General features: G+C 34.4%; 2 protein-coding genes across 2 annotated transcripts in view; one reads left to right on the forward strand and one right to left on the reverse strand.

Annotated features, from left to right (window-relative positions):
- The first annotated feature begins 5,095 nt into the window (after nucleotides 1-5,095).
- LOC123705402 (ubiquitin carboxyl-terminal hydrolase isozyme L5) lies at nucleotides 5,096-14,002 on the forward strand. Its single transcript, XM_045654147.1, has 7 exons — nucleotides 5,096-5,272; nucleotides 6,338-6,419; nucleotides 12,277-12,340; nucleotides 12,500-12,605; nucleotides 13,047-13,274; nucleotides 13,427-13,584; nucleotides 13,663-14,002. The coding sequence occupies exons 2-7, from the start codon at nucleotides 6,347-6,349 to the stop codon at nucleotides 14,000-14,002; spliced, it is 969 nt and encodes a 322-aa protein (XP_045510103.1). The 5' UTR covers nucleotides 5,096-5,272; nucleotides 6,338-6,346.
- Nucleotides 14,003-16,106: 2,104 nt separating this feature from the next.
- LOC123705400 (angiopoietin-related protein 2) overlaps nucleotides 16,107-20,243 on the reverse strand; it is a 53,232-nt gene continuing 49,095 nt past the window's right edge. Inside the window, exons 4-8 of the mRNA XM_045654146.1 lie at nucleotides 18,498-18,629; nucleotides 18,160-18,347; nucleotides 17,628-17,771; nucleotides 17,128-17,252; nucleotides 16,107-16,893 (exon numbers count right to left, since the gene is read on the reverse strand). Coding sequence (XP_045510102.1) covers nucleotides 16,802-16,893; nucleotides 17,128-17,252; nucleotides 17,628-17,771; nucleotides 18,160-18,347; nucleotides 18,498-18,629 — 681 coding nt within the window. The 3' untranslated portion in view covers nucleotides 16,107-16,801. The remainder of the gene's footprint in view (nucleotides 16,894-17,127; nucleotides 17,253-17,627; nucleotides 17,772-18,159; nucleotides 18,348-18,497; nucleotides 18,630-20,243) is intronic.

The following is a 20,243-nucleotide window of genomic DNA, read 5'->3' on the forward strand; positions in this document are numbered from 1 at the left end:
TGTTGGATGAGACAATTATTATTTATGCTAAATAAACTAAGTATCTGAACCAATTATTAAAAAGCGATACTCCCTGATTATGGGTAGTCACCATAATAAAATTGTAGCAACTCTCACTTTGTCAATATGGCATGTGTGTCAAAAAAATTGCGTCGCTTCGAATATTTAAGTTAATATTGTTGCTTATTTAATGAATATTTTCCGAATATAAAGAATGCATTGTATTGTGCAAAATTGCAGAAGTGTTTGGACACCAAATTCTGGCATAGAATTTCACAGGCAAGTGTATATTTACGTTATTTACAATATTCCTCAATACTCCTGCATTTACCTGTTTAGAATCATTTCAATGGCAAAAATTGTCTAATTTAGCATCATTTTAGTAAGCAGTCATGTTAAATTTGTTATTTCCCTAATACTTTATCATTTTTCAACAAGTTTTCAATAAACAGATTTAACAAGTAAGGTAACCATGATGACGAGTTTTTATGGATAGCGAAGAGAATATATTGTAATAACAATATTATGATGAAAATTTAGAACACCATTTTAAAGATTGTTACTAGTAATGAAACAACACATGACATCGGTATTGCACTCACATGTAGTTATAAGATTGTTCGTTTTTACATTGAAATTTATACTTTTTTAACTTACCTCATATTTTTTTGTTTTACGTATTTCAGCTTTCCAAAAAGTAAAATAAAAAGAAATATATGTGCCCATCAAGGTTACTGAGGATTACGACCCAGAAAAAAATACCTTTTGAAAAATAAACTTTGTAAAGTTAGCTGAAATTTGTGCAAGGCTGCTATAAACAGTTTTTCTTTGATGATTCTGGCTTGAAATTGACCCGTCGAAGCAACGCGTTTAAAAAGAAGATCTGAGTAGCTAACAATTTGGTAAACAGCATCTGATGCAAAACACAACTTTCCTCTATTTACAAAGGATGTTAATGCTATATATCGGTTCATATCCAAGCTTTGTAGCCAAAAGTTATTTATAACTATCATTCTATACCAATTAAAATTGTATGTACCTACCTATAAAGTATGACCATAATATTATAATATAAATACTGTTAAAAATATATGTCGTTATTATTTATAGACCATGATTTTTAGTTTTTTCTATTTTGAAATATCCTGAATTTACAAACCAGCGTGGTCACTCGACAGAAAGAGACAAATAACATGACTGACGTCATTGAATGTCATAGTTTCTTGTTTCAAGTTAATGGTCATAGTGCAATCTCCAGTGTATTAGAGGATATAAGCTTCTTGGTCTGAGCAGTTTCTAGAATTTTATTAATATTTAATGTACTCTGTCATCTGTGTGTCTGAGGCAGGTTTTAGACGGCCTCACAGAGGAAAGAAAGTAAGTAAGAATAAAAGAAAAAAACGAAAATCACACATTTTTTATATTAGATATAAACACAGAACAGTAAGAACATGATATAAATTAAAAATAAATAATTAATCTGTCCACATTTGAATTGCTTTTTGACAGCTCGACGGGCGTAGAGGGAGAATGAACTAACGATTCTCCCTTGATTCTCCCTGTGATTCTCCCTCTACGTCGACGGGTGATACCTGACCTTAAGCCGGGTCCACATTTTTAGCATTTCGGTGTATCGTATCTCCGTTGCGTGGCCTCGGCGCGTATCATGATCGCTAGTTTGGACGCAAGATGATACCCGTTGATGATACACGCCGTATCCCGATCCGCACTAACCGTGTATCATGATACACCTCGTATCTGATACGCGTATCACGATCGGTGGTATGGACGTATTTTGATACTGTATTACGATACGATATACGTGATACACCGCGAACCATCGTGTGTCGGTTTTTCCGCTATCATCAAAGAGGATGCACATCGTATCGCTCAAGTTTGGACGTGAATGCAATTGATACGCGATCATTGCCTGTGTTCCCGCCATTTCGTGGTTTGTGAAAGAGGAGTAAACATTAAAGATGAGCTGGGATAACGAAAGTGTTATAATGATACACTGACATGATACAGCAGTTGATAAGTATGGACGCGTTTTTTTTTCAAGATACGCTTTTATAATACGACATGGACAAATGAGCGTCCATATTTAAGATACAAATACTCGATACGATACGACTGATCGTGATACGTCAAGATGCTACAAATGTGGACCCAGCCTTAAGTGATGTCCAAAAGATTATCGATTGTGATACCCATACCATACCATTTCAATTATAAATTCAAAATATTATCATAAATCGAATCAGGTACGTAAATAATAATTACAACGTAAATTTACTAATACAATATGTAATAATAAGACCACATAACTATGCATTTTATGTTAAAACTAAACTAAACTAATATTTTATTATTTATTGGGTTTTATCTTACAATTTGGTTGTCTTTATGTTTAAATTATATAATATAATAGAAGAGTTTTTCTGTATCGGATATATTTTACAGAGTATTTCTATCGATTATTATAATCTATCGACCCATCATTGAATAATTCTGTGTATATGTTACCGGAAATGTATGAAATCAAGGAATTGTATACAATTCCTAGGAAATATGTATCTACAATTCCGATACCATAAAGGAAATGTATAAAATATTGTTTAAAAAACTATTTAATGATGCATGCATTATATAGTTTTTTTAAACAATCCTATATCCTAGGAAATGTATAATCTTCCTAGGAATTGTATACAATTCCAATATCGTATTAGGAAATGTATAAAGTAAAATATGCTTTCCGTAATAAAAAACGTTGTTATTTTTTTATATTATAGCTCTTATTGATACAAAATCAACTTATATTTATTCTTATAAAATAAAAATATAATTCTATTAATATAAATATAATTCTTTTATAATCAAATTTTCATTTGGAAGTAATCAGTCCCCTCGTCCCGCTGTCCCCGCGTATATTTGGCGCAGTCCGATTGTACAATCCGCCGTATTACATTACGGCTAGCTGTTTTAATATGCCGGAAATTCGTGTTTTTCCAAAATTCTACAAAAAGACGGTCGCGAGCCGACGGAGCCCCACACACCTTTCACACCAACTTGCCAAGTTAGGTGTGCAAGGGACAAAAAACAACTAGGCGTCATTCAAGGTCATACCTTCCCGTGACAAGTCAACGTTCATAGTGCAATCTCCAGTGTATAATGTCGCCTCTACACATAGGCCAGCGCATTCGCCAGCGCGCTGGCGGTGCGCTTGCAAACGCGCTTGTGAGTAATCCACACATTGGAAGGTCGTTCAGTATGGTTTGGTTCGAGCCAATGTGCGGACGGATTCAAAATGGATGTAACAAACAAAGAAATAAACACACTTTCACATTTATAATATTAAAGTAGGATGCTCTTTGTGAAGTAAAACATTGTGAGGAAAACGGCATGTCCAAGAACCTTATTTATTTGGCACTTTTATTACATACAACATTTTTATTTTTATGGTACTTATTTTTTGGGTTCCACAGGCAGTTTTCACTCTGATAGAGCTGAATAAATTTAAATATTTCCTCGTTACTCATATTGTTCGCCATTTTTTCAAGTTAGGTGTTAATTCGCCGCAAGAAAAAAACGTGCACTCCTGATCGCTGCTACAGTCAAACTGATCGCGCGGCCAATGTGTGGATGGTGCGCCAAGCTTGCGACAAGTGTCCTTTGAAGTTGCCGACACCCTTAGAGTATATATACTATCTATAGAGTGCGAACAACCAAGTGGGAACAGTAGGCACAGGTGGGAACAACACGACGCTCCCGCCGCGAGCGCTCGCAGTCGTGGTTGAGTGCTCACGAAGTGCGTTGCTCTGGATTTTTTTTATATTTACGAATAAACATGGTGAAATGTGCAGTTCTATCTTGCAAAAACGATACTAGAAAATACACAAAATTGAAATCCACTATCACATTTCATCAGTAAGTCGATTGTTATACTTATTTTTATGAAAATAAATCTAGCATCGCGGGGGTGAAGGGTAGGTGGGAGGCGGACACGCGCAGGCTCGCTCGCGCGCCTCACTGCCGTCACGTGATCGTAGTGATGTGACCTGACCAACGCTGTACTCGATATAAAGTTTACTAGAAGAACTATATTTTAACAAATTATTTATTTAACTTTAAAATTAAAACTCTTTTAAAAATGTATTATAAATAAATTTGTGGTGTGTTTTGTATGATACACTTTCTAATATTATGAATGCGAATGTATTATAATGTAAATGTAAAGTATGTAATGTTACGATATATTTTCTGAACCGCTAAATTGATTTTGAAGATTTTGATAGTAGAATGGATAAAATTAAATAAAAAAATTATTAATATTATTTATTATATTATCATTTTAAATTATTGATTATTCCTTAATATTTTTTACCATTTTTAAAACATTATTATTATTGTTTGATTTATTATTAAAGAAATAGCACTAAACCCGATCTTTTATTTTATTAACTTTATTATTTAAAAAGTACTCACGTTTTTCTGATATTCCAATTAAACATATTTTTTTAAAGTACTTATAATTAATACAAGAAAATTTCTTATATAATATTTAATATTCAAATGGAATAAACAAACTTTATTCAGTTGGTAAACAAATAAAAAAATTACATATTTATACTTTATTCATATATTTTTCCTTTAATAACTTATTGAACATAAAATTTACTTATGATACATATTTATTTACATAAATTATCGATAGTTCAACACGCAATTGATACCTACCCATCCCTATTTGTCACACACACATCTATATAGTATCTATAGCTCATCTGCCTACGATCCGCACTAGGCAATTTGTGCAATACACTCGCTCTATACTATTGTAATATATACTCTAAGCCGACACCGCACGGCAAGCTCGCAAGCGCGCCGGCCAACGTTCAAATACCTACAGCAAGTGCGCATTTCGCCCGTTCTACACATAGACAAGTGCATGTGCCAGCGCGCTTGCCAACGCGTTGGCCTATGTGTAGTGCCGGCATTAGATATAATCTTCTTGTCTCTGGACTCTGACTAATATCACATATCACAGAGCAAGACGTTATGACTTATGACTAATAAAAAGTTATCTGTGATTTGAATTTTGAACCTCACTAGTCAGAATTCATGATTTCATGAATTGTGATTTTGTGATGGAAAAAATCTTAGGAAAAAATAATAGTAATTGTGTCTCGTCACGATCGTATTTTTACCATTTTTATGATCCTTCTACTTAAAAGCTTTCTATAGTCACACATACTCAGGGATATAGAGCCAGGTAAGTTCAATTATGTTTTAGAAACTACGCCATACAGAATTTTTTTATACTTTGTTTTCAAATATCGATTTTGTTGTTATTCCGACACCGGGTGAGTTGTTCTAGATCTAGATTAGAATGTGATTAGAATCAATAAATTTATACGATGTAACTACCTAACTAACATATTTTTGAAAAGAAAACAATTGTTCTCAATTGACATAATCACCTCGCGATTTGTAAGAATGTATTAAATAAAATGTGCATTTAATTTGCTCGCACAGCACGCTTTCATTTTTATTGCGAACTAAGAGTGGAATTCCCTGCCGGCGTCTATCTTTCCAGAGAAGTACATTCAAATGACCAATTATCAAATACTTTCTACGTAACTTAGCAGTTAAGACCTTGTCACCACTTTCCATCAGGTGGGACTGTGGTCAAACTTATAATGTCTATTAATGTAAAAAAGGCTAGCACATTTACCTTATTTGGAACAGCCATAATCTGTATGAATGTTGCAATATTTTGTTTATAGTACCTATGGTAGTAATAAATGTGTATTGAAGACATAACAATTTTAAACAAAATATATATAGGTATGTATTAATATATGTATATTATATAGGTAGGTATAGTTAATGAGTGCTATGTTTTATAAATTTTTGCTTTGATTAGATTCATAAAGCATATTGCATCAATTCAAGTTGCTAAAAATTATTTTTAAACAAAAAAATTAAACTGCATTCAAATTGTCAGCACTTGATAAAATTTAATTTATGGCACAAACTGGAAATAGTAGCGCCTGGCAGACTTCTATGACAAAAAGTGGTGTAGTGGGGGAATTTTGTGCATCAAGTTTCAATTAATTTTATATTCGAGGGAAGCTTGCAAATAGCACCACTCTAAAAAACAGTAAGTTATTTTGAATAAAAAAAGAATCATAAAAAACAGTTCACCAAATCAAACAACAACAGTAATCATTAAAAATAAAGTTGTACTGTGTAACTCATCTTTTTTTGAAATAGATGAAAGGAGCAACATGTAGAGAAATTATAAAACAGTTTCCTAATTATATTTTACCATTAGGACTTCACCATGGAGTCTGCCGGTGATTGGTGTCTAATAGAAAGTGATCCAGGAGTATTTACAGAACTTATAAAAAAATTTGGTAAGAATTTCATAACTTTCTAATATGCATGTACTTTAAATATTTTTATCATATCAGTGCCTAGATCAAAAGACAAAAAGATGCAATTAATATTTATTATTAATAATAAATATTAATATTTATTATTAATAATATTTATTATTTATTAATATCATTTAATATTTCTACAGCTTTCATGTTTTGTTCTGATACATAATATCAAATTCCATTGGCTGGTTTTTGTGTGAGACAGAGAATGGAAGAAAGAAAAAAGAAACAAACAGATATAAATTTTGCAGAATATATTTGTACATAGAATTCTTAATCTTTTCAATATTCTTAAAGATTTTTTTAACATTATGCACCTATCATTTAATATTGGTATTGAAACTATTTGGTATAGATGCATATTAAGAGCCCTTGGCAAGTTCTTAAGTAGAGGAAATATGAAAGCTACTTGGCTTTGGCTATTTCCATATTTACTTAAATATGGCCATTTCTATACTATAAAACACTAACACATTTTGTATATAGAAACAAATTGTGTTTTATAGTACACATGCATATAGATGCAGCCTTTCACGAATCAAGTAAAATGTTGATAAAATATATCATTATCATCGACATCATTAGCGCATGAGCCTTCTGTGAGGGTTGTAGACTAATATCCACCATGCTGGATCCACCAATTCACCACCTGCTAACCCGCACTTGGGTGTGGGTTGGTAGATGTTACTTGTCATCAACTTTTCATACTTCAACATGTTGGTTTCCTCTCTATATTTTCCTCTCCCGAATGGAGTAATGGAGATGTTATACATATGCACAAATAAATTGAAAAATCTTCTTATTCCCTGCACCCTCGCCCAGTCTCGAACTCGTTGTTGGTGAAAAGAGTTTGTATAAACAAATGTGTATGTCAAATACCTATGTGTCATCTTATAATTTCTCTCTTCCGTCTTTACCCTTCGTACTACGCGCATCGTCTAATAAAGAATCTTAAGTTTATTTAACAATCTTTGCTTTTTCCTGCCCAAAACCCATCAGGTTATGGGCCCAGGACGTTATCTTTGCTCTGTATATAATTATTTTTGAGTTTTGGCAGAATAAAAGTAATTTTATAAATAAACTAAAACGCCCGTCCATACATGTAAAAATGGCGACATCGACATCGGTTTCGACTTTAACTCCTGTGGAGAAGTTGAGCGGCATAGAAAACTACAGTAATTGGAAGTTCCAACTGAAAATGCTACTCATTCACGAGGACTTATGGGACGTCGTTTCGGAAGATAAAACTGAAGATGTCAAAGATGCGGCTCATATGAAGAGATCTCAGAAAGCTCTTGCTAAGATCTGTTTGTCAGTAAAGCCCTCGGTTTTTACGCATGTAAGGAACGCAGAGACGGCGCGGGATGCATGGATTAATTTGCAAAAGGCGTACGAAGACAAGGGGTTGTCAAGGAGACTGAGTTTGCTTCGTCTTTTGTTTGCAACAAAATTATGCGAATGTGAAAGCATGGAAGCTTACGTTGCGAAGATTAGCGACCTAAGTCAACAGCTGAACGATATTGGTTCACCTCTGGAAGATGATTTCGTTGCAGTTCTCTTACTGAGTGGCTTGTCTCAAGACTTTGATCCACTCATAATGGCACTTGAAAATTCTAATATCAAGTTGTCGAGTGAAGTGGTCAAAGCGAAGCTCATGCAGGAGAAGCAACGACGTGATGAAAAAGGTGACACGAGTTTAACAGCTTTGGTGGCGGCACGTAAGAAAATCAAATGCTTTAAGTGCAAGAAGCTTGGTCACTTCTCGAGGAACTGTAAATCAGTGAAACCAGTTAAGGCGGAGAGCTCAACAAACCAGTTACTATTGACAGCATTATCAGCTTGTGTGCAGAATGATATATGGTTAATAGACTCTGGTGCGAGTAGTCATATGTGTCATGACAAGAATATACTAAATAACTTTGTTCCTGGTTATGTGTCTGAAGTCAAGGTGGCTAATGGTGAAAAACTATTTACTGCTGGTCGTGGTGATGTAAAAGTAAATTTGAAATTAGGCATCAAAACAATCAGTGAAGTTTATCATGTACCGAATTTAGCTACAAACTTGTTGTCAGTCAGTGCGTTAACTAGGAAGGGTTTTAGAGTTATTTTTAATGAAAAATGTTGTAATATATTCTATGGTAAAAAGCTAGCAGCTACAGCTGTACATAAAAATGGTGTTTATCAATTAGAAACTGCAGAATCTGTTAGAGAGCGTGATCTGTGTGTGGTAGGATGTGGTGGCTGTTCTATGTTTTCAGGGAATAGTGTAGAATCTGCGACTACCAAGGTAAATACAGAAGCTCAAGATTTAGTGCAGAAGAAAGCATCTGAGAGCTGTAAGAAAGAAACTGAGCTGAGTTTCCAGGCGGCTGCTAACTCTGTTACGCAGGAGACATGGCACAGGAGACTAGGACATCTCAATATGAGGAGTATGCATTTGTTAATGAAAGGTATGGCTAGTGGTATTACTTATGATAAATCACAGTTCAGTCAATGTGAAGCTTGTGTTAAGGGGAAGCTTAGCAAATTACCTTTTCCTAAGAAGGCACAAAGTAGGTCAAATGAACTGTTAGGTGTTGTACACAGTGATTTATGCGGGCCTATGCCAGTGAAATCTTTCGGTGGTGCTAGTTACTTCCTCACGTTTATTGATGATTGTAGTAGGAAAACATGGATTTATTTTCTGAAAAATAAGAGTGAAGTTTTCGATAACTTCAAACATTTCAAGGCAATGGTGGAGAACCAAACCAATAGAAAAATAAAATTGTTGAGGACGGATAATGGAGGCGAATATGTCAATTCTATATTCCAGGAATATTTGAAGGATAACGGCATCATTCACCAGACTACCATACCGCACTCGCCTCAGCAGAACGGTGTTGCTGAGCGGGCCAACAGGACAATCGTCGAGAAGGCTCGTAGCATGTTACGAGACGCAGGCTTAGATGGGCAGTTCTGGGCAGAAGCGGTCAATACCGCTGTTTATTTGAAGAACCGGTCCCCTACAAAAGCAGTCTACGGTAGCACGCCAGAGGAAAAATGGACTAATGAGAAGGTGAATCTTAGCCATTTACGTATATTTGGTTGTGTGGTTTATGCCTTGACACAGAATCGTAAGAAATTAGATTCAAAATGTAAACCTTACATTTTTGTAGGATATTGTGAAAATAGTAAGGGTTATAGATTGATTGATCCAGAGAATCTCAGCAAAATTATTAAATCAAGGGATGTTGCTTTCTTTGAAAACAAATTCTATACAAAAAACACTGAAAAATGTGAAAATGGTGATTTTTTCATGATGATAAATAATTTACAGACTGAGAATTTAAACTCAAATGATTCTCATGTTGAAGTGGCACAGTCTGAAAATTCACTATCACCAGAAAAAGGGGAAGAAAATGAGATTGTAACTAATCCCAGAAGACAGTGTATTTTTGAGTTAGATGACTCTGACAGCAGTAGTTTTGTTGATCCTTCCGATGTCACTTACATTCCAGGTGAATCGACACTTGAAGATGCGATGGATAAATCGGAATATGACAGTGCGTGTACTGCAATGCTGACCTGCATTGGAGATGAACCAGAGACAGTTCAAGAAGCTCTAGGAGGGGCTGAAGCTGTTCACTGGAAGAAAGCAATGGCTGATGAGTATCAATCATTTATTAAAAATAAATGTTGGACATTAACTGATCCACCTAAAGATCAAAAACCGATTAAGTGCAAGTGGGTTTTTAAGAAAAAGAAAGATCTTGATGGAAATCTAAAGCAGTATAAAGCCAGATTGGTAGCTAAAGGTTTTACACAGCGCTATGGAATTGATTACGAGGAAACTTTTTCTCCAGTAGTTCGATATTCCACTATTCGCATATTATTGGCTTTAGCAGCTGAAAAGCAGATGGATATCGATCATTTGGATGTAAGAACTGCTTTTCTAAATGGAGATTTGCAAGAAAAAGTTTTCATGGAACAACCGGAAGGTTATAAAGTAAAAGGCTGTGAGCATAAAGTATATAAATTGCATAAAGCAATTTATGGCCTAAAGCAAGCTTCGAAGTCTTGGTATGAAAAGATAAACCATGTGTTGGTTACAAAACTTTGTTTCAGAAGACTGTCCTCAGAGCCCTGCGTGTATTTTAAATCAAATGGTGAAGAATTAGTCATCATTGGGTTGTATGTGGACGATATATTATTATTTTCAACCAGAAATTCACAAATGAAAGTTGAAATAAAGAAGAAACTCATGCAAGAATTCGAAATGAAGGATTTAGGGCCAGCCAGCCATATACTTGGTATGCGCATCACAAGAAACCAAGATAATATCTATCTTGATCAGTCTAGTTACATAAAGAATGTTTTAGACCGTTTTCATATGACTGACTGTAAGCCAGCTCAAACTCCAATGGAATCGGGATTGAAACTTGTAAAGGCTGATAAAAAGGAGGAGAATTTGGAATATAGAAATTTAATTGGTTGTTTAAATTATATTTCAGTTAGCTCCAGGCCAGACATCGCGCACGCGGTAAGCATGCTGAGCCAGTATAATGATTGTTATGATCAGCGTCATTGGAAGGCCGCGAAACGCGTACTACGGTATTTAAAGGGTACTGTAAACTACAAACTTGTTTTTAGTAGAAGTGGTCTAGACATCAATGGGTATATTGATGCTGACTGGGCTTCGTGTGAGGTCGATCGTAGGTCGTACACTGGGTTTGTGTTTCAAATTGGGAACTGTTCTGTATCGTGGGAAAGTAGAAAACAGCGAACAGTCGCTCTTTCTAGCACAGAAGCAGAATATATGGCTCTATCAGATTCTTGTAAAGAAGCGTTATTCATAAGAACTCTGTTGTATGAATTGTTAGGTAGGCATTGTTCTGTTACGATTTTTAATGATAACCAATCAGCACAAAAATTGTGTAAGAATCCTATGTATCATGCTCGTACGAAACATATAGATGTGCGGCATCATTTTATAAGAGAAGTTGTAAAAGATAATATTGTTAATTTGAATTATTTGTGTACTTCTGAAATGACTGCCGATATTTTAACAAAACCACTTACTAAAGAAAAGCATTATAAGTTTGTAACGTGTTTAGGTTTACAATAAATTTGTTAAATTCTTAAATTGTAAAAACTAAACTTGTTTAATGTTGTACAATAATTATGTACCTACACATTTGTTTAAGGGCCAGTGTTGGTGAAAAGAGTTTGTATAAACAAATGTGTATGTCAAATACCTATGTGTCATCTTATAATTTCTCTCTTCCGTCTTTACCCTTCGTACTACGCGCATCGTCTAATAAAGAATCTTAAGTTTATTTAACAATCTTTGCTTTTTCCTGCCCAAAACCCATCACTCGTGCATATATTGCTTAGGTTAGGTCCCCATATGTGATAAAATCAAATCATATAAATTTATAAATTTATAAAATCAAATCAGTTAAGCCCTACCCCTAAAGTGCACCTATAGTCTGTTGTCGTGAGCCACGTCTATTGCTGATTTTAATTTATCAATTACTTCATTATATCTATCTACAACTTAAAGAATGTCTTTATAATTTTGATTGGTGGATTTATGCAGGTCGCAGTAGCAGAAAGTTTGCTTTCTTGGGTATGCCACTCAATCAGTTTTTATTTCTACATTGAAATTGAGTTACAAGGTTTCGCTCAAACATACACACATTCCAAGTTAAATATAAGCTTATAAAATATATTTACATATCCACAGTGGGACTTAAAATAAATATTATGTTTTTTGCCTATTATATTTCTTTTATAACTTATTTTTACATAGCTGTTATTTAAATCAATATTTTTACTATCAATTTTATAGGTGTAAAGGGGGTTCAAGTTGAAGAAATGTGGACAATTGATGACGGCATATTTGAAAACTTAAGGTAAGAAATTATGACTGATTATAAAGTAAGAGACAACCATTATTTAATTGTAGTAGACTTTGAATTTATATAATAATAATTTATCTTACAATTTATTCAATGTCTCATTTTATCCATCATTTTAAATATGAAGAGATTACTTGATTGAGTATGTTTTAGGCCAGTACACGGACTTATATTCTTATTCAAATATGTTCAACATGAGGAGCCATCTAACTCCGTTGTCACAGATGATCGAATTCAGAAAATATATTTTGCGAAGCAGGTAAGACTGGGCAGATAATAATAATTAGTTATAGGAATCATCCTATTGCTGTATAATATATATAATGCACTTACGTAAAACATGAACATAAGGTACATCCAAAGTATACAAAAATATAGCTTTCATAATAAAGTATTCAAACTTATAAATAGCAATATAATGTGACTTCTGCGTAAAATATGGATTATTAATCGATCTATTTTCGTCAACGATAAAAACTATTTGAATGGTTTATTAAATCATAAGCAATATAATTAACACGTTTTTACACATTTGAGTTTAAATGTGTAATCGACTCCTTTAGACTCGATCTTGACGCACTTTAAACGGCCAGTAATTCACACTCTGTAAACTTTAATATCAAGGATCGGTCACACAATTTATGCAAAATTATTGAGTTAAAATGTGTTTTTTAGTTACCTAATATATTAATTATTTTAGGTTATAAACAATGCGTGTGCAACACAAGCAGTTATCAGCTTATTACTAAACTGCAACCACCCAGACGTCGATCTGGGCCCAGAACTGACTAAGCTGAAGGAGTTCAGTATGTCATTTGACCCCAAAATGCGTGGGCTCACTCTCAGCAACTCGCAGACGATTCGAGCGGCTCACAACTCGATGGCACAACAGACATTATTCGAGATTGATCGGAAAATGCCAGTAAAGGTATGATTTTTTCTCCATGCTATTATTTGGCATAAAATAACTAGTTTACAAGAAACATTATTTTCTTATACTTTGCATAGCGAAATATCTGAAAAAAAAACAACAGTTATTGTACAGTAAATGTATAATTTATTACCTATGATCTTTTCTAGGACGAAGACGCATACCATTTTGTTGGATATACGGCTATTGACGGGCGATTGTACGAACTGGACGGTCTACGCGAAGGACCCATTGATCATGGCCCAGTAGGTGCCGATCAGGATTGGCTGAACGTCGTTCGCCCCATCATTGTTAAAAGAATTAACACGTACGTTTATGGACGATATTTCTTTCAATATATTTTTTTAATAATTTATGAAATTTCACCCTGAATGTTTTATTGCAGATATACTGAAGGTGAAGTGCATTTTAATCTTATGGCGATCGTATCGGACAGAAAAATGGTATACGAACGTCAAATTGACGAGTTACTTAACGAAAATAACATGCTCGGCATGGAGACAGACGACGTCGAGAACGAGATCAGAAGACTGAAAATGCTAATAGAGTTCGAAGACGCGAAAATGTGCAAATATAAACAAGAAATGGTGAGGCGGAGGCACAACTACCTGCCCTTCATAATTACACTGCTCAAAGTGTTGGCCGAGGAGAAGAAGCTGGTTCCCCTCTACGAGAAGGCCAAGGAGCGTATTTCGAAGAAGTGTCAAAAGAAATTAAAAGTATAACACGAAAAAAGGGCGGGAGCCCATCCCGCCCGCGAGCGTCACGCTCGCACCTCCTCGCAGTCCAGTCCCTCCCGAGTGCTCCCCGACTCGGAAAATATGTATACGTTAGCCGACTTAGATACCATATTCACAGAGAACCAAGACTCGCTGCAGACGTACCCGCTGGGCCAGCACGACATGTTCGAGCCCAGCCTCATGGACACGCACGACTCGCTCGGCCTCGGCCTCATGGAGCCCGATGAGATCCTCAAGGACGTGATCCTACCGCCCACTTTCGACCGCAACAACATCTACGACGTGCAGGGCATGGTCGACGACGGCTTCCTCGAGGTGGACGACATGCCGCGCGACGACCTGCTCGACGGCGACGAGTTCGACGTCAGCAAGTTCTTCAACCTTCCCGACGACGCCAACAAGCGCGAGCCAAACAAGGAGCCCGAGTGAACCTCAGTGTAGTGCACATACTGATTGGTATTCAATAGCGTTCATTGGAAACGAATATAAGTGAGAACATTTTGTCGATCATTGCATAACATTGACGTAAACGTTAGTAAACTTTCGGAATTAAAAATTAATTATAATATGTAATTTGTAATGTAGCGAAAAACTAATAAAATAAGATAATGTGCTAGATAAACATTCAATAGTATTAAAACGTTGTCATTTTTGGTAAATGTAATTTTGATTGAGACCATGCACATGATGGGTACAGTTATGTTTTTAAATTACTTATTAAATTTAAGATAAAAAAATCTTCTCTTAACGTAACGCATGTTACGCATTTAATTATACGATATCCTCTGTAAATAAATACATGTATATTAATCTGATTGTGATTTGGCAAAATAAATTATGTAGGTATATTCAACTTAATTAAACTACTTATATATAAAGCGATAAATCGTATGTATGACGAAAAAATCATCGTCTTAATTGTAAGGATTAGGAAACTACTTTTGGCAGCCACATTTGTGCCCATGCTAGGACTTAGGCATGCCATTATACTATATCTATTGTGTAATTAGTGACCCCCTTGTCGTCGGGATGGTTGACTTTACTTTAAAACCACAGCGGTGAATTGGTTCAGAAGTATAGGCTATAGGTACATATAATACAAGTAGTTTCAATAGAGTTATGCGTTTAACAGACATGTTATGTGATTATAGTAACTTCCTGTTACATTTGTCGTCGTGCTGTTCTGCTTTCTCCTCTGTAGGTAGAATTAACTTTAGGCGTCTATGTCGGTAGCGAATCTGATTTTATCTGATTAATAATTCGACAATTGTGAAATAAAAACTAAATTTATTTTCATACGTAAATATATTATAAAAATATACATTTCAAACAGATGTTTGTTCGAGCAGGCGTCAAAGGTAAAAATCATTAGTATCATAAATAAGTATTACCATTAGATTTAAATTAATATTATTTGTGGCGGAATTGCTTTGAATGCTTCTTGAATCTTAAAAAAAATACAATTTTTATGGTAACTACTGTCATTTAAATGATTTTACCTTTTAAACTTGTTCATTAAATAATAGAAATAAATTTAATTGGCTTTTAACTTGTATTTTCTTAATCTCCTATTAGATTTGAAATTCCTGACATAATGGTGCTTATTTAACTCCAAAAAGCATATTACAATATATAACTATAATATTTTTAGGAGTAAGAATTATTACTGTTGCCTTGTAGTAATTTGTGTCAAAACTAGAAAAAATCTAATGATCTTTTGGCGATACATATATATTATACCTATATTATTATTTTTAAGCACCCGCCATCACAGGGTGTCGTATGCTTTACTCTGGAATATTGTCCAAAGACCTTTAATTTCAGTCAGAATAAAAATACCAACATTGTTTATTTACAATCAAGACCCAAATTAAAATACATTACTTCTTGCATTACCTACTTAATAAAATACAAATTTTCAATAACATTTCCAATTAGGCGATACATATTACATAGATTACCACTATGCCAGGTGCAAGTTATTCAGATATACATTACATTTATATGTATATGTTGGCAACATATAATAGGGACAACACATTATAATTTATAACCTCCGTTTTAATGAACGGAAGATCATAGAGTACATCTTGAGTACATTATTACAAACGGAGACGGAAGATTATGGAGCGACATTAATTTCGCCAAATAATATTTGAATTATTACAATAAATTTACAATTATTTACATCTTAATTTTATCTTTCTCTTACAACTAATATCATAAAGCTAATTAACGAATTTATATGTATCAAGTTATGATAATAAATTAATGAAAATTGGGAGTTTTGTGGCACATATTTAGCGCATTCAGGTTCTGTTATTTACAATACAGGGATAATTGGTTTGATGACGAAGACAACAATGGTGATTTTGTGATAATGAGTCAAAGGGAATTATTTACATAGACATTTGAATGATTAAGTAATAATTATAGGTATATCAATTTGAACGATGAGCTGCCTGCTATGTTCTAGTTCGTTACGTGGATTCGATTTCTCAATTATTATTAAAGGCGAGCTTTTATGCCTTTATGCATTTTGCCTAATTAAGTAAATACATATTATTAAACAATTAAAAGAAAATAGATACCTACCGAAACAATAGGTACGAGGTAGGTATTTCTCAACATTACAATTTTGTAATATGACTACGCTAGATGAGATAATATTTCGTAAATAAGCGTAAGTACTGTTTTGTGTCAGTTAATTTAGTTCAGAATCCACATACGAATAAAACAGAGGCTGAGTAAAAGTTTTAGTTCTTGAAGTCACATTGGAAGGGTTCACGTTGCTGGTTGGATGCCCTTCGGCTTTATCATCATGGATGCTTTCTTCAGGGTGTAGTCCCAACCTCTCCAACGGAACCACACGATACCTGTAAAAAAGTGTTTTGTAGGTACTGTGTTTTTACAAACTAAGAAATAAAGCTTGATATTATTACATAATAGTATTTAGGGATTTTTTTCATTAGAGCAACATTCGTCAAAGAGTAAACAGTAAAAGAACTAAGTTGAACGAAGTTCACAGTTCACTAAAGGTAAGGAAATATGCAACAATCGTGTGTCCAATTACTTATTAGTTTTGTGATTTATTTTTTGTTACGTTATACCTTGTCTGGCTGTAAGATCTTGTGGGTCATGAAGATATAAGCCGTTGAGACCACGTCCACATGACTTCCACCACCAACCACCTTTCAGCATTGACGCGCAGTTTAATGACGATCTGTCATTATCTCTGTAATACAATGAAAAATTGAGGACAAGTTAATTTTATGTAAAATCTATGTACATTCAAATAATTGTTCCTCAACAGGCTTGTTCAAGTCTATTTGGAATTTTTTATTATTTACATGTATTTTTCATGCTGTCACATACTAATACTATACTAAAACATAGATCGCATTATTACAAAACACGGACTTACTGAACACCGGGTCTTAAAATTAAAATAATGGTCTAAGTAAAAGTTTAAGTCTAATTACAAAACATGTTTTAGCGTTAAACCATAGATAGGTAAGAACAGCTAATCTTCGCTAAAGTTAAACCAAGACTTTATAGTTTGGCTTTAGTAAGGCATATTTTGGTAGGTATAAGTCGTTTGTAAGCTCACCTGTTATAGGTCGAAAAGGGACTGTTGTTGGATCCGTACCACGGATCATTGAGGGAGTCTCCAGCGTTACCCTCATACCCATCTATCTCTAGTTTGTAGTATTCCGCTTCAGAGTAAATCTTGAAGTGCGAATACTGCGCGTATCTGTTAAAAATTAATAGTTTATAAATAAACAAGCTTTAAACAAGACTGTCAATCCATAGATACCTACCTACCTATCTACTGATATAAAAAAAGAAAGAGAACGAGTTAAGTAGGTACTTTGAAGATATTTCTATCACGATTGATATATCTAACCTTAGAACTCAACATCCAGTGATGAAAACTGAAAGCAGAATGAAAATCGGGGCAGCAGTTTTTGAGTTTATCGCGAACAGATAGACGCGACACTGGATATACCTATTATGTTAATTCATAATTGTATATGCAAATATAATTTTTTTAGTAACTTCACGACACTTACAGCGATCACTATATACCTAACTTCTTACTATAAAAATTAAAAATATATCTATATTGGGTTAGGATTTACCTCTTGTTACCATCAAAGTCCTCAAGTTCCACACGAAGCATATAATCGTCGTTATTAGTCAGCATGTATATATTTTCATTTCCAAGCCAGAACTCTTTGCTTGGGTCACCGAAGCCGTTCTTGTAATCGCTCCAATCTCTATTGAAATTTTCAGCTGGAGTTCCATAGTCATCTCGACGGTGTATAACCTGATAAAATTTAGATAATTAATTAAATACTGATCTACTTAAAAAAAGAATATGTTGTATTACATAAATACTCTGATGTTATTTGATTATCGAAGTGGAAGAGGCAGTATAATTGCAAACATAAACATTAGATCATGTGTGTGGACTTACCGTCCAACCGCCGTCGGCTACAGCTTGTTCACAGAAGACTTTTAAGAACCAGTATGTTGTTCCACGAATCTGCAGGTAATATACCCCAGATTCTCGCATGCCAGCATTCAGTAGATCCACACAGGAGAAACCCTGAAAAGAGTATTATATTTTATTGCCATCTAAGTCATCGCTGCGTCAACACATTCGCTAGAGCGTACGCGCCTTGCGCAACCCGCACAGCCTTAGGTAATAATAGCACAGCATACATCGCGACGCATTTAAAATCATTTAAAGTAATTCAATCATGTTTATATGCGAACGTAACAATATGGTAATTCAATAAAGTTATCATAAAATATATACATTTTAATAATGTTATGCTCTGTAATCTGTTGCTTTCATTTCCGTTATTCATAATAATATATGTAGGTAGGCATTTTATTAAAATTACCAGCAGTGATGATAAAGCTATTGTTATTAAAACGTATAAAACGAATTTCAAGCATTTGTTCCTATTGTTGCAAAATGAGGAACTTATATATATGTATATGTATTATCTGCAATGGCAAACATTCTAATTAATTTAAATATATTCAACTTGTAATTAAATAACACAATACACGTTATACAATAAAATAACAAAATATCAAACACAGAAAGGTACAAATCCTTAATTAAAGTAAATACGTAGTACTTAGGTACCTAGTTATTTAATTACTTATTTGTGGAAGACTAGTTAGGTAACAGAAGGAGCGAGCTTAGTTGGTCGTTGTAAAGTTAATTTCTTTATGAAAAACGATTACCTACGGCCTTAGGGCCGAAAGAACAGGACGCGTGGAACGAGACTTAAAGACGATAGATGTGAAAAATTGGAGAACCCGGGCAACCGGCAAAGGATCGAGATGTCTGGAAGAAAATACTAGACCAGGCCAAGGCCCACTCGCGGCTGTAGAGCCTCAGATGATGATGATGATTAGGGCCGAAAGAACTGATTATTTGACTTGACAAATTGAATCTATTACATTAACATATCATCTATATATATACCAAACCCTGCACTAAAAAAAATCATATTGTTATGTTAAATTATATGAGTTGGTTTTTACCAAATAGAACAAACAATAGAATTTTTGTTAACTGGTTCTAATAAATCTATACTATAATATTATTAATGCGAAAGTAACTCTGTCTGTCTGTCTGCCTACTCAATCACGTCTTAACTACTGAACCAATTTGCATGAAATTTGGTATAGAGATAGGTTTTATCCCGGAAATCCCACGGGAACGGGAACTATGCAGGTTTTTCTTTGACTGCGCGGGCGAAGCGGCGGGTGGAAAGCTAGTTACCTAATATTTGTTACTTTCTTGATGACTAAGAACTGGGCTACGTCAAATAAAACGAAAATGAATCGCCCAATATGTTGCCATATAAGCGAGAACTTGAGAAGGCTCTACAAATTCTGCATAATAGTAGTTACGGTTTTTATGGAAAAAATGCACGGAAATGGAGCAGTAGAGTAACATCTGCACTCTGCTGGGGCTGCTAGTTAAACATAATTTACTACTTATATACAAATGTATACAAATGACCCCGGCTTCGCCCGTGGTACCTACATGTTTACGTTTATTTTTCATAAAAACTATCCTATCTCTCAAGTTGGATTGAACTGCACATGGTGTGCGAATTTTATTATAATCGGTTAAGTGGTTTAGGAGTCCATTGAGGACAAACATTGTGACACGAGATTTATATATATTAAGATG

The sequence above is a fragment of the Colias croceus genome, chromosome Z, assembly GCF_905220415.1.
Source record: "Colias croceus chromosome Z, ilColCroc2.1".
NCBI classification, from domain to species: Eukaryota; Metazoa; Arthropoda; class Insecta; order Lepidoptera; family Pieridae; genus Colias; species Colias croceus.

Bases quoted from the DNA above. Each gene is read 5' to 3' on its own strand.
- LOC123705402 (XM_045654147.1), top strand. From the start codon at position 6,347: ATGGAGTCTGCCGGTGATTGGTGTCTAATAGAAAGTGATCCAGGAGTA. The intron at 6,420-12,276 runs GTAAGAATTTCA...TCAATTTTATAG, and splicing joins AGAACTTATAAAAAAATTTG to GTGTAAAGGGGGTTCAAGTT. The intron at 13,585-13,662 runs GTACGTTTATGG...GTTTTATTGCAG, and splicing joins ATTGTTAAAAGAATTAACAC to ATATACTGAAGGTGAAGTGC.